We start from the raw sequence: 15,260 nt of genomic DNA, 5'->3' as shown, positions 1-15,260 counted from the left end.
ATTAGTAAAGAACAATCTCGTAGTCTGTTGGATATCGGCAGGTAGCAGATATGGAAAATTACGAAAAGATGAGACCCATGTATAGAATACACAGACTATTTAGTTGATTTTTGCGGAGTTTAGAGTTGTTAAATTGTTTTATTTATGCTTTTCTACTTTTTGGTTACTCAAGCCGTACCACGGTTGTTGGCGAGTTTAATAATTTTTCATATTTCACACTGATTTTATTACAACACAAAGCATATTATTGTTGCATATATTTTGACGGCTAAAGCAACCACTGATTTGTGGGTTGTAATCTTAAGAACTGGCATATTTTAAGTTAAAGTCACTTCCTACTGCTATCTCTTCAATTTGGTAGAATATCAACGTTCTGCTCTTCAGATCAATTCCTTTGATATGAAACACATGTAATCCTTTGATCTTTAATTGAAGGTAAACTGGATGGTCCTTATGATTGCCTCTTCAATGATCAAGTTTAGGATGGTAAGATAGAATGTCAATTCTAAGACAATGAGCTTATCTGATTAACCACTTAACCGCCGTATTCTAGAAAAATGTGTATTTGAAAATTTGGCCAGAAAACTCGTCGTTCAAACATCGATCGATTTAAATGACCCTCTTCTTGGCAAAAACTCTCAAACCTGGCGACGTCCTAGGTTTGAGAGTTTTCCCCAAGATAAGGGTCATTTAAATCGATCGCGATATTTGAAGAACGATTTTCTGGCCAAATTTTCAAATACTATTTTCCGGAGTAAGGCAGTTAACTAGTGAAATACAGATAACAACATAACTGCGGTCCAATGACACGACTAAACGTAGTATCCATTTTGACCAAAAAAATTGTTGCTATAATACTGGAAGTTTAAGATGATCTACAATCTATTATAATATAAAAGCATATGGATGGGGGTCAAAATTGTTCCATACAGCTCCTGTTGAATTGAATTGAATAAATTATCTATTGTCGGTAAAAATACTTATTATGCATACATCTTTTATGCATAACACAAACAACTACGAGTTACGATTACAACAAAATATAAAAGTAATAATTTGAAAAATAACGATGCATATTTTCTTAATAAAATCTGATTTAAATCAGTAAGCTCTTTAAGGCTTTTTACCGACATAAGAATTTATTTTTAAAAATACTTTGCACAAAAATTAATACTGTCTATATAATACATAAAAATTGACATGTCTCACTGTTTCATTAAATAAGAATAGTAAATATACGGGAACAGAAAATAGATCTGAACTAGCTTGGGAAGCTGCCACCTTTGTCTCTCCGTTCTCATGTGCTCTGGAGATTATTCCACGAGAATGCAGCGGACTGTTTGCCGAAATGGGTTGTTTGGATGTTTGGGACATTAACAGTATTGGTGTGCCTAAACTCATGTTTTCTTTCTTTGAAAGTTACGACATTTTCTAGACATTTTGGGGATATTTTTTTTTAGAATTTTGAATGTTTCTGTTGCCATAATTTGCATTCGCTTGGTTTCAAGAGGGATAACTTTAGCCTTTGTTAATAACTCTTCGTAAGTACTGGTATAATTACTGTGGATGAAATCTGAGAGCATGTTCTTGTATTTTTTTTTTTTACCATTTTCTTAATATTTGCTCTTGGGCAGAAAAGCCAAATAAGTGGACAAAAGTTAAAATTTGATGAAATAAACGTATGGAAAATTGTTAGTTTATTTAATTTGGAGAGGTGTCTTCCTTTTCTTTTTAATACGCTTAATCGTAGAGAGGCCCACCTGCATATTTCCTTGATGTGAAAGTCAAATTTTAGTTGGTAGTCAATATCAATTCCAGTTAACTTTACCGTGTTTTCACGTGGTATTGTTACTGAATCAATATTTAATACTGGGCATTTATTCTGCGTTCTTTTGCCTAGAGCTAGAGCCTGGAACCTGTCTGGATTGGCCTTCAAGCAATTTATATGGAACCAATTAGAAAGGATCTGGCTTTAAAATCTTTATGGAAGTAGACTAGTGTGCTATCGTCGGCATAATTATACAGTACTGAATCTTTTATCAATAAAAATATGTCATTTATAAATTTTATATTAAAAAGCAATTGATCTAGAATTGATCCCTGAGGCACCCCCTTTGAAACTTATTCCCACTGACTCTGAACTTCCCTAATTGTATCTAGTTGTTTTATTTTAGATAAATAACCTTTTATTTAAAATTGTAGATTTTTGTACGACCCAACATGCCGAAAGTCTGCTAATCAATATATCATGTGGCAAACAATCAAATGCTTTAGATAAATAAAATAGATAATTAAATGTAAATCTTTGCCAATATGCACAGAATTAATAATAAATCTAAAAATTATAAAACTATATTTTACATATTGAAATACGAGTAACTTGCAAACTTTTCTTAAATTAAGGGTCGTTCTTTTTTACCCGTTGACTCAAATAATAATTTATAAAATCTGCATTGGCTTTTGGTGTTGAGAATCGCTATCTGGCCGTCCTGTTGCCAGATTCATTTGCGCGTACCTACAGACGTTAGTATAGACATAGACCAGTTTTGATCGTTGTGATCTAAAGTAATTTCCACAATACAGTAGTAGGGGTAATCTTAATTCATCGAGTTATTAACGTAATTGTTTGTTCTTACTGTATTTAAAAAATAGGCTTTCCGTTATTGTACAGCAATATACTCATGGAAGTTTATAACAGGCGAAATTTAAGATAACATAAAAACGCGTTTCCTGGCGCACCCCGTAATTTGGCAGAGCGCTCGTGATTTAATCGCGTGTGTTAAGATTTTTATGTGATAATTTACACAATTTGATTGTATAATGCTCTGTTCATTACATCTCAACACCCACCTGTTCTCAAATCAAGAAAATTAAAGTTGCTTATGATCTCTTTGAAGAGCAATAATTACTGCTTTAATATTATTCGTTATCGTAAATTATTAATAATCATATTTCACACATTGATGAACTACCAGGTAAAATATCTAGCCTACAAAACATATGCGATGGAAATTATCATGTTGCGTCTCGGAAAGGATGAGAGAGTAGCAGTAGCAGCAGCAGCAGCAGTAGTAGTAGTAGTAGTAGTAGTAGTAGTAGTAGTAGTAGTAGTAGTAGTAGTAGTCGTACTAGAGGTGGTGGTGGCGGTGGTAGTGTTGGTGGTATGTAGTTTTTAGTAGTAGTAGTAGTAGTAGTAGTAGTAGTAGTAGTAGTAGTAGTAGTAGTAGTAGTAGTAGTAGTGGTAGTAGTAGTAGTAGTTGTTGTAGTAGTATTGGAGGTGGTGGTGGTGGTGGTGGTTGTAGTGGTAGTGCTGGTGTAGTATTTAATTGAAAGTCGTACTACTATTACTACTACAACAGTAACAACAACAACAAAAACAACAACAACTACTACTACTACTACTACTAGTTCTATTACTACCACTACTACTACTACTACTACTACTACTACTACTACTACTATTACCACTACTACTACTACTACTACTACTAATAATAATAATAATAATAATAATAATAATAATAATAATAATAATAAAAACAATAATAATATACTAGTACTACTGCGACTATTACTACTACTACTACTACTACTACTACTACTACTACTACTACTACTACTACTACTACTACTACTACTACTACTACTAGTAGTAGTAGTAGTAGTAGTAGTAGTAGTAGTGATAGTAGTAGAAGTGGCTGTAGTACTAGTATATTATTATTGTTATTGTTATCATCATCATCATTATTATTATTATTATTATTATTATTATTATTAGTATGTAGTAGTAGTAGTATAGTAGTATAGTAGTAGTAAATAGTAGTAGTAGTATAGTAGTAGTAGTAGTAGTAGTAGTAGTAGTAGTAGTAGTAGTAGTAGTAGTAGTAGTAGCAGTAGAAGTAGTAGTAGTAGTAGTAGTAGTAGTAGTTGTTGTTGTTGTCGTCGTCGTCGTTGTTGTTGGTGTAGTAAAAGTATTGGTGGTAGTAGTGATACAAATCTAAAAAGGGTTGTATTAGTATAATTAGTGCCAGACAAAGCAGAAGAAAAACAAGAAAATATAATACTCCTCTTCCCCCCCCCCCCCCCCCCCCCCAACCAAAAAAACAAACAAAAACAAACAAACAAACAAAAGCAACAACAACCTGCCACACATAAAAATCACACACACACACACACACACACAACACAACAATATATATATATATATATATATATATATATATATATATATATATATATATATATATTCCTTAACGACAATTCACCATTTATTATCTTTCCTCCAGAACGCTATCATTGGGTCTATCTTATCCCTCCTCCTCCTTCACCCCCCCCCCCCCCCCCCCCCCCACACACACACACGCACACACACACGCACGCGCGCGCACAGACCTAAATTCTAAAAACGCCGCCTCTCATCTTGCTCTATTTATTAATGAGACTCACCTTTCCGAATACAGACAGACATGGCTCTGGTTCGAATTCCGGCCTCTCCAGCTTGACGACACCCACCCAACCATACTCGTACAACTCATCATAGTCATTGGTGTTACACAAACCCAGAGGATGAAGCTGTGGATAAGAGGGCGAATAAAGGCAATGAAATTACAAGTACTTTCCAATAAAACGAATTCAGTTAAAAGATGTTTTTTAACCCATTGCTTTCCGAGCCTTTAATAATCATTACATTTCATAACAACGTAGATAATCGAATATTCTTTTCTTTTCTTTTTTCTTCTTTATCACCAGTGTAATGCTTAAGAAGAGTGAGACCCCTCCCCCCCCCCCCCCCCCCCCCCCAAAAAAAAAAATTATAAAAAATTAAATTAACGAAAAACAAAAGACAAAAAAAAAAAAAAATGAAACAAACAAACAACCTAGAAAACTCCCGAGCTATTATACAGAGAGGGGTTCCCATATTGCAATCAAGTCAGGGGGGTGTGACCTCCAGCAGTGATTGGGTATCTGGGATTGTTAGATCTGGCGGAAAGTAATTTGTGATAGACTTCGTAACGTTTTATTAAAAGGGTAGCAGGCAATGGTTACTGCCCGTTTAATGATATTGAAATCGGGATAAACTCCGATTCCATAGATATTATGGAACTGAAAAACTGCTCAGAGAGAAATCCGCTGAAAAGTGCCCAAAGCTCATTACAAGGTGTTATGTTAATAGCAGTTCCAACATGTTGGACGAGACCTGAAGCCTATATGGTAGAGAGCCATTTCCACTAACTCAAGTTTGAGCCGCCCAAAGCGGGATCCAAACATTTCAACTGTAGGTCGCAGGCCCCAATTCCTTATATTAATATCATTGGACTAGAAAGCCGCGCAAGTCAAAATCGCTTCAAATAAACTTTACAGAATTGTTGCGGATGCTGGACGACCTATAATAAATTTTGTGTTCTATCATCTGAATCTGTATTTTTAAAAAAATATCTTTATTTTTTAAAATATTGTTTTGTTTCTTATTTGTTGTTATTGTTGTTTTGTTTTGTTTTCGTTCATAAATTCGTTTGTTTCCGGTCGTTACACCACAACAGCGAAACTTTAAGATCATACCGGTTGACAACCTTGCATTCAATCCATCAAAAACTGCAAAAGATGATGTCCAATCGAATCGTTTTCAGTTCTATTTATTATTGACTGACGTAATGGAATGTCAATTGGTATGTTTTACAGAGAGAGCTGGATGTATATCTAATGCAAAAATAAACAGGTGATCAAACATAACATGTTAGAATTTTACTTAAAACAAAACAAAGATAAACAAAAATAACAAACACAGACTGTAAATATTTTTCAAATGACATCCTTCCGTTTGAATATCAGATTGAATTCAATATTAAATTCATATTAAATTTAACATCAACGTAAAACGACGGTAAACACCGCGAGAACGAAATAAAACACAGAACAGAAAGGAAACAATGAGTTAACAAGGAAGCGTTTAATGGCGAAAAACAAGACAAAATAACACAGCTACAAAAGTATGGAAATGTTAATGACCTGAACATCAATTAACCAGTTAACTGCCGTACTCTGAAGAAGTACCTATTTAAAAATTTGGCCAGAAATCTCGTCCTTCAAATATCTATCGATTTAAATGACCCTCATCTTGGCAAAAAAAAAAAAACCTCGCGAGGTCCCAGGGTTGAGAGTTTCGAGGTCGCACGTTTGACAGTGTTTGCCGAGATGAGGGTCATTTAAATCGATCGATATTTGAGGGACGAGTTTTCTAACCAAACTTTTTAAATACGTGTTTTTTCCAGAGTACGACAGTTAACTGGTTTAAATACTCGTCGACACCGATATGCTTGACACATCAAAGGCACCGAGTACAATAGATGAAGGCAGTTCGAGAGTTCATTAAATCACTCAGGCGAGGTTGTGTGAGTTCATGGGGCGAGGTCAGGATGAAAGGTGGCGTTGGCATTGCTAATAATAATATCACTTCGTGGGATACAACTTGAAGCCGATAAATTGGTTTCAAGTAGTGCGGGGCGGTCCTTGGCAAGCTTAAGGACCACGGTCCTACGGTCCCTGGGAAATGAAAACCGCAAGGACCGGTCCTAGGACCGGCGGTCCTTTTCGACATTGAACATTCCTGAGAGACCGTTTTGACCTTTGGGACCATGGGATCGTTCATTCTTGAACCGTTAAAGACCGCTACACGATGAAAACCGTGGTCTACAGGAGTAAAACACACGGAGTAGTCACACTCATTTCAAATTGTAACCTAATTAGAGAAGAGGGGTGATGCCTTCTTTATTTGATCACAGTACTTCATTGTTACTTCGATAATTTAGCGTGAATAAAATTTGAAATTTATCCCCATTAACGGAGATAATGGAATCACCCAAGGCGTTGATCGAGTTGTTCGTGGCGTTTATACACACACGCAACTCCTACCCCCCCCCCCCCCCACACACACACACACATGAGAGGGCAGCGAGCATTGAAGAGTAAGAGAGAGACGTGAAGTTATAATAAGAGGGGGTGGATGCGGTAATAAGTAATAAGTAATAAGTGGGGTCGATGGTGACTTTTCGCCAGATCTAACAAACCCAGCTACCCATTCACTGCTGAGTAGACAGGGATTCAGAAAAAAACTCGACTGCACCCGGGATCGATCTCTGGCCCTTTGCGTATAAAGAGAGTGCTCTATCAACTGAGCTATCGGGGTCCCCAAATATTCTATTGGACCTTTTAAAAATACAGACGTTATAACTGGTTTTTTTGGAAGGAAGAAACTAATGAAACTCATATTATTTGATTAGTTAAAACACCAAACGAAATTTTAATATTATTGTATTATTTTAAATGACAACAATGCGATAGAAAGGAGTGGCGACAAGAGATGGACAAAAGAAAACAAAAAATCAGACTTGCAACTTGCTAGGTTTGAGACACACACACACACACACACACACACACACACCATCTTTAGTAGTCACATACATTTCAAACAATAACCCATTAGAGAAGAGGGGTCATGCCTTCATCATAGATCATTGTCATTGCGATCATTATGGTGTAGTAAATTTTGAAATTTACCCCGTATAATGGAATCGTCCAAGGCGTGCGCCTCCTGTTCCCCCCATCTCACACACGAAAGGGCGGTTTGCGGAGTGGAGGGAGGTGGTCGTCTGCCTCTATGGTCGTCTGTGTCGTTTAGTGTATGGCAAAGGGGGGTGGGTGCGATTAATTAAGTGGGATGGGTGGTGATTGGTGGAAGATAGGCAAAGGACCGAGGCAACGAATCGCTGGGGAAGTAGTATGGCGCCAGACCGTTGAAAGGTGATAAGAAGTGAGGACCGCCGGCGGTCTTCCTCTTTGGGACCGGACCACGGTTCACAGCTAAAAGACCGTGGGACCGGTCCTCGGTCCGGTCCTCAGCGCGGCACTAGTTTCAAGTGACAAAAGTCATGGTAAAATTCACCGCACAACAACAAAACACATTTAATTTAAGTCGATTTTGGCGAGAAAACGTTTACTTCAAATATCGATTACATTAAAATAACACTAATTGTGAAAAAAAAAAATCTCAATTCGGAGTCTCCCGAGTTTCAGGCTTGAACTCTTTATAAAGGTAACAGTAAGTTAAATCGACAGATGACTCAAGAATATCTTTAATTCATTTTCTTTTTCTTTTTTGATGTATTTTTCCAAAAGAAAAAAAATCCTCTGTTTTGTCAGAGAACGGCAGAAATAAAATTATTTTTCAGTTCATCTTTTGGAAATGTTAAAAGATTAAAAGGGTTTTTAATGACAAGGGAAAGTGTAAACGCTTGAAAAAAATATGTAAAAGGAAAAAAAAAACCTACGTATTTAGGACAGAAAACTTGTCCTTTAACTATCGATCGATGACAATGGCGACGACGACATCAATGACGATGAAAATAATAATAATAATAATAATAATAATAATAATAATAATAATAATAATAATAATAATAATAATAATAATAATAATTATAATGATAATAATAATAATGATGATGATAATAATAAATAATATACTACTACTACTACTACTACTACTACTACTACTACTACTACTACTACTACTACTACTACTACTACTACTACTACTAATAATATAATAATAATAATAATAATAAATGATGTTGATAATAATAATAATATAATAATAATTATAATAATAATAATAATAATAATAATAATAATAATAATAATAATAATAATAATAATAATAATAATAATAATATTATTATTAATAATAATAATAATAATAATAATAATAATAATAATAATAATAATAATAATAATAATAATAATAATAATAATAATAATAATATAATGATGATGCTGGTAATAAAATAAAATCTTGCAAGAATTAACGATGCTGATAATTAATAAATCAATTCGACCGAGATTACCCAAACCAGCTGTCAAAATATGATCATCATGTCAATGTTTATAACTGGGATAAAAAGTGACTCTTAACAATATATAATGATAGTAATACTAATACTAATACTTCTAATACCCCGGATACATAATACGAACACGTCATTGTCACAATCTTGACAATGAATCGCTTCCGATTTCCTAGTATGTAGTTATGGCGTACTTCAAAAGGATCTGAAGGGAAAAGGGGAACCAAACACTCGTTATGTCGGTGACAATAATTAGGTATTGTGTTGAAACTACTTGAGAAGCGAAATCTGCGCAGGGGGTCTGTGAGATCACACAATCTTTCCGTCGGGCCGCTCAAATCTTGGACCATTCTCTAGAGAATCTCTTGCGAAAGCACATTAGACCACGGATGGCTGGACGCACTGCTCTGCCACACACTTGGCAAACCTCCCTCTTCAATTTGGCCAAAAATTAAATATTTATTATACTCCAAATTTCGATGAATTGTTTTAGACGACCAACAATAAAGCAAATATACTTAAATCTGGGACTTTAAAATTCTCAGTGAAAAAAAGCTATGACGATTCGGTTGCCATCTTAGTTCATGAAGCGGATCGAATATAAAATGATTTTTTTTTAAATCTGGCCAAAAATGACATAAAGGGTTTAGTCATTGAACTTTGGTGGCAGTGCTTCTGCTGCTGGTAACTGCCATGTTGTATTGGATCTAGATATTCACTGTCCACAGAGCACCGACTGCCAAATGAATGACAGTTAAATCGTATTTTTATAATAAAGAACAAACGGAGGATCACAGACCAGAGAGGAAGATCTAGAACGTAACTTTGGTTGGTTGACCCGGTTGATGAAACTTTAATTATTTTTTTTTCAAATTGAAGAAGCAACAAAAAGATAAGAGAAAAAAAAAACAAAAAAAAAAAATAAACAAAAAAAAAAAACGAACAAATAACAACAACAAAACAACAACAACAAAAACAAAAACAAAACAAAACACAGCAACAAAAAAGAACAACGAAAAACAAAACAAAAAAAAACAAAACAAAATAAAACAGGACAACTTAAAAAGCCCTCAGTGTAAATGTTTTTGTTTAAATGTTCGTTCAAAGCGTCTAAGAAATATAAAAGTCGACCAGTTTACACAAATCCATGTTTACGAAAATATAATTGATATCTTTACCAGATTCAAAATTCTAGTTTTTTTTTTCTTCTCATTTTCCACAATTACTAGCTTTTCATCAGTCATAATGTATATTCTCTTATTCATATAATGTGCTTATAAAGTAAAGCTTTATTCCTAAATCTAGATCTAGATCTAAATCAAGAACTATAGTTTTATTGTATATCTATATTTTGCAATATTAAATAAAATAAATGGAAATTCTCATTTCTGTTATCGGTCAAAGTCGCCAAGGACACACAGAAACGAATAGAATTCAAAAACGGTTTTTCTTTCTTTTATTTTCTTTTGTTTTTAAACAAAAGAACTTGCCTTTATCAAGATAGTTGAAAGATCATTTCCTGGTAGAATCCGTTTGATTTTTGTTCGTTTTTTTTTTTGTGTGGGTATTTTTGGAGGGGGGGGGGGGCGTCGCAGGAGAGGATTGTCTTTGAAGGCCAAAGACGAATACCTAATGCAAAAGACCAAACTAAGTCAGTTCCATTTGATCACGAAGAAAGATCTAGAACGTATCTTTGGTTGGTTGACCCGGTTGATGAAACATTATTTTTTTTTTCAAATTGAAGAAACACAAAGATAAGAAAAAAAAAACAAAAAAAAAAAAAAAAACAAAACAAACGAACAAATAACAACATCAAAACAACAACCCCCCCCCCCCCCCCCCCCCCCCCTTTTTTTTAAAGAAAAAAAAAAAAAAAACCCAGCTTAACGAGCTGGAAGGTTTTTTTTTAATGGCAGCAGTCAGCAGACAGGTGTGAGATTTACAGCCGTACACTGACTCAACACTTCCTTCAAATACCGATGAATAAATTTGATACTTAACTTGTGGAATATTCTTAACTATTACACGAAAAAAATAAAATTGACAAGTTGTGGTTCATTTTATTCCATCTGTATTTTAAGTTTAAAAGCTGCTGGCCTAAGTTATGGACATATTTCTCTGCCGTCTGTCTGAATTTTATTTGATGTATTCATGTTTTTATTGTTTTTGTTATTAGCCGAAGAAGGGCGTTTGAGCCAGAAACGTTCTGTATTTAGTATTGTGGTCTTTCTTGAAGCTGTTATATCTATTTTTGTTCATTACTTTTTACACTCCACAGCTTCTAGCAGTTTTGTACCACAAAAAAAACAACCTGGATGAACTTGGGCTTCATGGCTCAAACAAACTACTTTAGTTATAAAGTGTTGTTGGCGGCAAGACAGATAAGCAGATATGCACCTCCTACGTCCAAAATATTCGTGGATCTATGAATGAATGCTTGCTCCATTACAGATCTACCGTACTCCTAAAAAAAAAAAAACCCCACATATTTTAAATTTTGGCCAGAAAACTCGTCCTTCATATATCGATTGATTAAAATTACCATCTTGTCAATCAAACCTGGAAAAATATAGTTGTTGTTTTTATTTCAGAGTACGACAGAGACCTGCATAAACATCTTCAACTCATTAAGACCTGTTGGAAATTAAAGTTGGTACTTAAGTACAAAATTAAAGGACTTTGAAGCATTATTGAGTCATGATGATGATCATTTGTTTATTTATTATTAATTTTTGTTTTATTATCATATCATTTCATATCAGTGATAATGCTTTTAAATGGACCTAGATAAATGCTTTTAGTCCAAGAGAAACACGGGTTGTATGAACTTTGAAATGTACCCAACCAAACAAAATTCGTTGACATCTCTTTCTTCCAATCATTTCATTGACTACACCTTTAACTGGCGTCATGACTTTCATAAAAGTCGAGGTATGGTAACATTTTGACTAATCGAAACCAAGCAACCCCTTCCCCTCCCCCCCCCCCCCCCCCCCCCGTACACACACAGACAACCGAAGAGAGGAGGATTGAGAAACAATCCCGGGGTCTCCACTAGTGATCTCTCCCGATTCACAAACAAATGATTTAACCATTACAACCAATGGTTTGCATGTTGCTGAATAGTATTTGTTGGGGATAGGAAGTATTATTGATGGACAATAGCAAAACGCTTATTTTCATTTTGGTCGGACTTTTAAAAACTTTAATTATCGATGAATAAAGATTATTTCTAACTTGTCAACATTTCTTAAACATGAGACTGCTTTGAAATCTCAGGTTTAAAGAAAATTTACAAGTTTAGGACCAACTTAATCCATCGATTTTACGTGAGAAAATTCTTGCTTATATTTCAAAGTGTTTTTTTAGAGTAAGTCAGATTATCGGTTAGTGTCATTGGTATGCGGGAACGACTCGATCTCATTCCGTGGAAATCGGTGGTACCTGTTTCTTTTACCTCCCAGTGTAGACCAACAAAAAACAATGTAAATAGCTCTAGCAAGACGAGGGGGATTTTAGCTACTTTCCTCGTCCTACTCTGATCTCTCTCCTACGATGAAAGACTTGGTCAGGAACTCGTAAATATAATGCATACACGTACTTCAAACAGCTCACTCCACTCAAGCAAGAATAAGTAAAGTAAACATTTATGTAAATGTATAGAGATATTATAGAAATAATTGAACAAAATGAATCGATTGCTAGAAGATTGGACAGATCGGAATTCATTAATCTCATTGTGTTTGATGTATCAATGATAATATTTGTAGATATCTTATAATATTTGGGGTTAGGCCGATAGTTATTTGATTTTCAGATCTGGAGATTTTTAATCGGCTTTTTAAATGTTTTCTTTTGATATTTATCAAACAGAATAACATGTTTGTTTGCTCGCGGCTATGTCCTTGTACATGCAATGTCAGGAACCATTTTGTTTCAGGCAATGCGGAATGAGGAAGAGGAAAAACAACAACAGCAACGAGAGTTAATTTCTCTTTCTATTCATTTCTTTGGCTTTTTCTTTATCCTCTCTTTCCTGTCTCCTTCCCCCTCTCCATCATTCTCCTTCCTTCTCTCTCACCCTCTCCCCCCCCCCCTCTCTCTCTATCTATCTATCTCTCTCTATCTCTCTCTCTCTCTCTCTCCCTCTCTCTCTCTCTCCCCTAAAGCTATCTCTCTATGTGACAAAAAGAGGCCAAGATACCCCCCCCCCCTATCTACACGCATTAGTAGTAACGTAGAATTAGAACAACCACGGCGAGAGTAGTATTACAAAGTCTATATTATTTAATTTATCTCAAGTTGTCCACAGGACGCATAGTTTGGTATCCTAGAAACTCCAAGGTCCAAACCGCCGGACACTGACACAAAAACTTTTTATTTTCATTTTAGCCCGAAATTAAAATAGTATCAATTAATTAAGATGATCTTCATATTGTCAAAAAGTCTCAAAACCATTAAATACAATGTTTAATGAGTCATTTAATGTTTCTGCAAATCGTACACAATAACTATTTCACTTTTTAGTTGTCTTTCTAATATTAATATATATAGTCTAGGGGTTTCACTCTAATTTTGTTTTGACTTGTATCCAAAAACGACAAAGAGTTTCTCCTTTTGGTGCTGTGTATTTCAACCAAATAAAAGCGTCGTGCTTAAAGAATGCTTGACAACATTTCTAGCAAAATTTTGGTTATCCTAATTGATTAATCTTCTGATTAATAACGTGTATTTCATATAGTTTTAAAACTTTTTTTCCTTCTTATTATTTTTCTTATGTTTCTCAAATTGCTTTTTCGTCCATCTTAATCGTTTACAAATTGATATAACATGTGCTTCCAATAATTTTATATATCATTCATGAAAAAAAACATCACGCATTTATCAACTTAGCATAATATATCCACGTGCACTTGTTGGCAGGTTTTGAGCTCATCGATGTAAGTAATGGAAATACTCTCAAAGCAACACACAATATTGTCCATTACAACAATGTTGAGGCGAGTCCATTATTAGGTTCGGAAATCAGACCTGCAAATATGTGCACGTAAACATCAGTCAATAGTTCCTGACGTGTATCACTGTGACCTTGATAGGATTCAATAGTCTGATGTCACGTCCGCCCAGCAAAGAGCAGCTTGGTCGATTCTAAACAAAGAAAATCGGTTCTTTTTAAACTTCATGCTGGTTAGAACTTTTTCATATGTCATGTGATCAGAATGTATAAAAGTTAAAATATGATCAGATTTATAATGTTTTCCTCCTCCGGAACACGTTAACGCTCGTCGGAGAAGTATTTCATAAGGGCATTCGTCATTGTTCCGATAGTTTACAACCAGCTATTAAGTTACTGTGTCATTACGAGGGAAGTGATGTCACGACTGTTGAAGCCTATTTTGCGTTAGTCAGTGAATTGAATTGGGTTCTCCCTACGAGTAATGTATGTGATTGACATTAGAGATAGCCACTTTTATCAAGCATCTGCCCCCTGAAAAAATTGCCTGAAAATCCGCGAGACGTTTGGGTCCGGGTCCAGGGCGGAGCCCTGGTAGGGGTTCAGGGGGACAACGTCAATATAACATGAGCAAAGATCCCCTTTTCCCGGAATATTTTCTTAGAATTTTACCAATTCAATAGGCTGTGAAACAAAAGGAAAAAAATAATTTTTTCGGAGGAACGAAATTCCCGGAAATGCCGGCATTGCCGGCAAATATACAGGCTTGCCATTAAATTATATCAATCAAAATATAACCGTTCAAGGTTACACAGTTTTGTTTGTTGGTACGTTATATCCGGCTGGCGGATGTTGTGAGAATTTTACCTACATCAATACAATGTTTGCAGGTTTCAAGTATTATCGATGATGCTCATAGAATAATGTGTCCTTTTGCTTTGCTCTCACATTATAAAGCAATCTTATATTATAATACAGGGGATATATTCTACGAAATGTCTATTTGGGTACATAATATTATCTATCTTTAAAGACGATTTCTTAGACCAATCACCTCAGAACGTTATTATGTCGAGGTTAATCTGATGATAATTACTAGGATTCTAGAATTTTAAAAAGTTGTTTTATTAAAAGTGCGAATATAAAAATCACAAGATGACTGCCGTTGACGTAGTGATAACATGGCGACTAAGTGGAACTTCTCCGTTACTTATATTTTTTTTTCATCCATATAGATGATTTTCATTTAAACTGAAAAAAAAGTTTTAAAGAAAATTCATCTAATGAACTTCTTGAATATTATGACACTGCAATCCCTACCCATTTTTCTTTTCATGCTTTAAAGCATTGCAGTTGACGATGTTTGTGTGATGTCCCTAAAACTTGAAAGATAAGGGCTAGTTAAC

At 34.8% G+C, this 15,260-nt stretch overlaps 1 protein-coding gene across 1 annotated transcript in view; it reads right to left on the bottom strand.

The window, feature by feature from the left end:
• Positions 1–15,260, bottom strand: part of LOC144968729 (uncharacterized) — a 60,639-nt gene that overhangs the window by 11,983 nt on the left and 33,396 nt on the right. Inside the window, exon 3 of the mRNA XM_078907355.1 lies at positions 4,447–4,572. Within this exon, the coding sequence (XP_078763481.1) occupies positions 4,447–4,572 (126 nt within the window). The remainder of the gene's footprint in view (positions 1–4,446; positions 4,573–15,260) is intronic.

This window comes from Berghia stephanieae, chromosome 3 (assembly GCF_034508935.2).
Source record: "Berghia stephanieae isolate SIO BIC M18660-M18661 chromosome 3, UCSD_Bste_1.3, whole genome shotgun sequence".
Taxonomy (NCBI): domain Eukaryota; kingdom Metazoa; phylum Mollusca; class Gastropoda; order Nudibranchia; family Aeolidiidae; genus Berghia; species Berghia stephanieae.
Note: the sequence above shows the minus strand (reverse complement) of the source record. Positions and strands in the feature narration are given on the sequence as shown.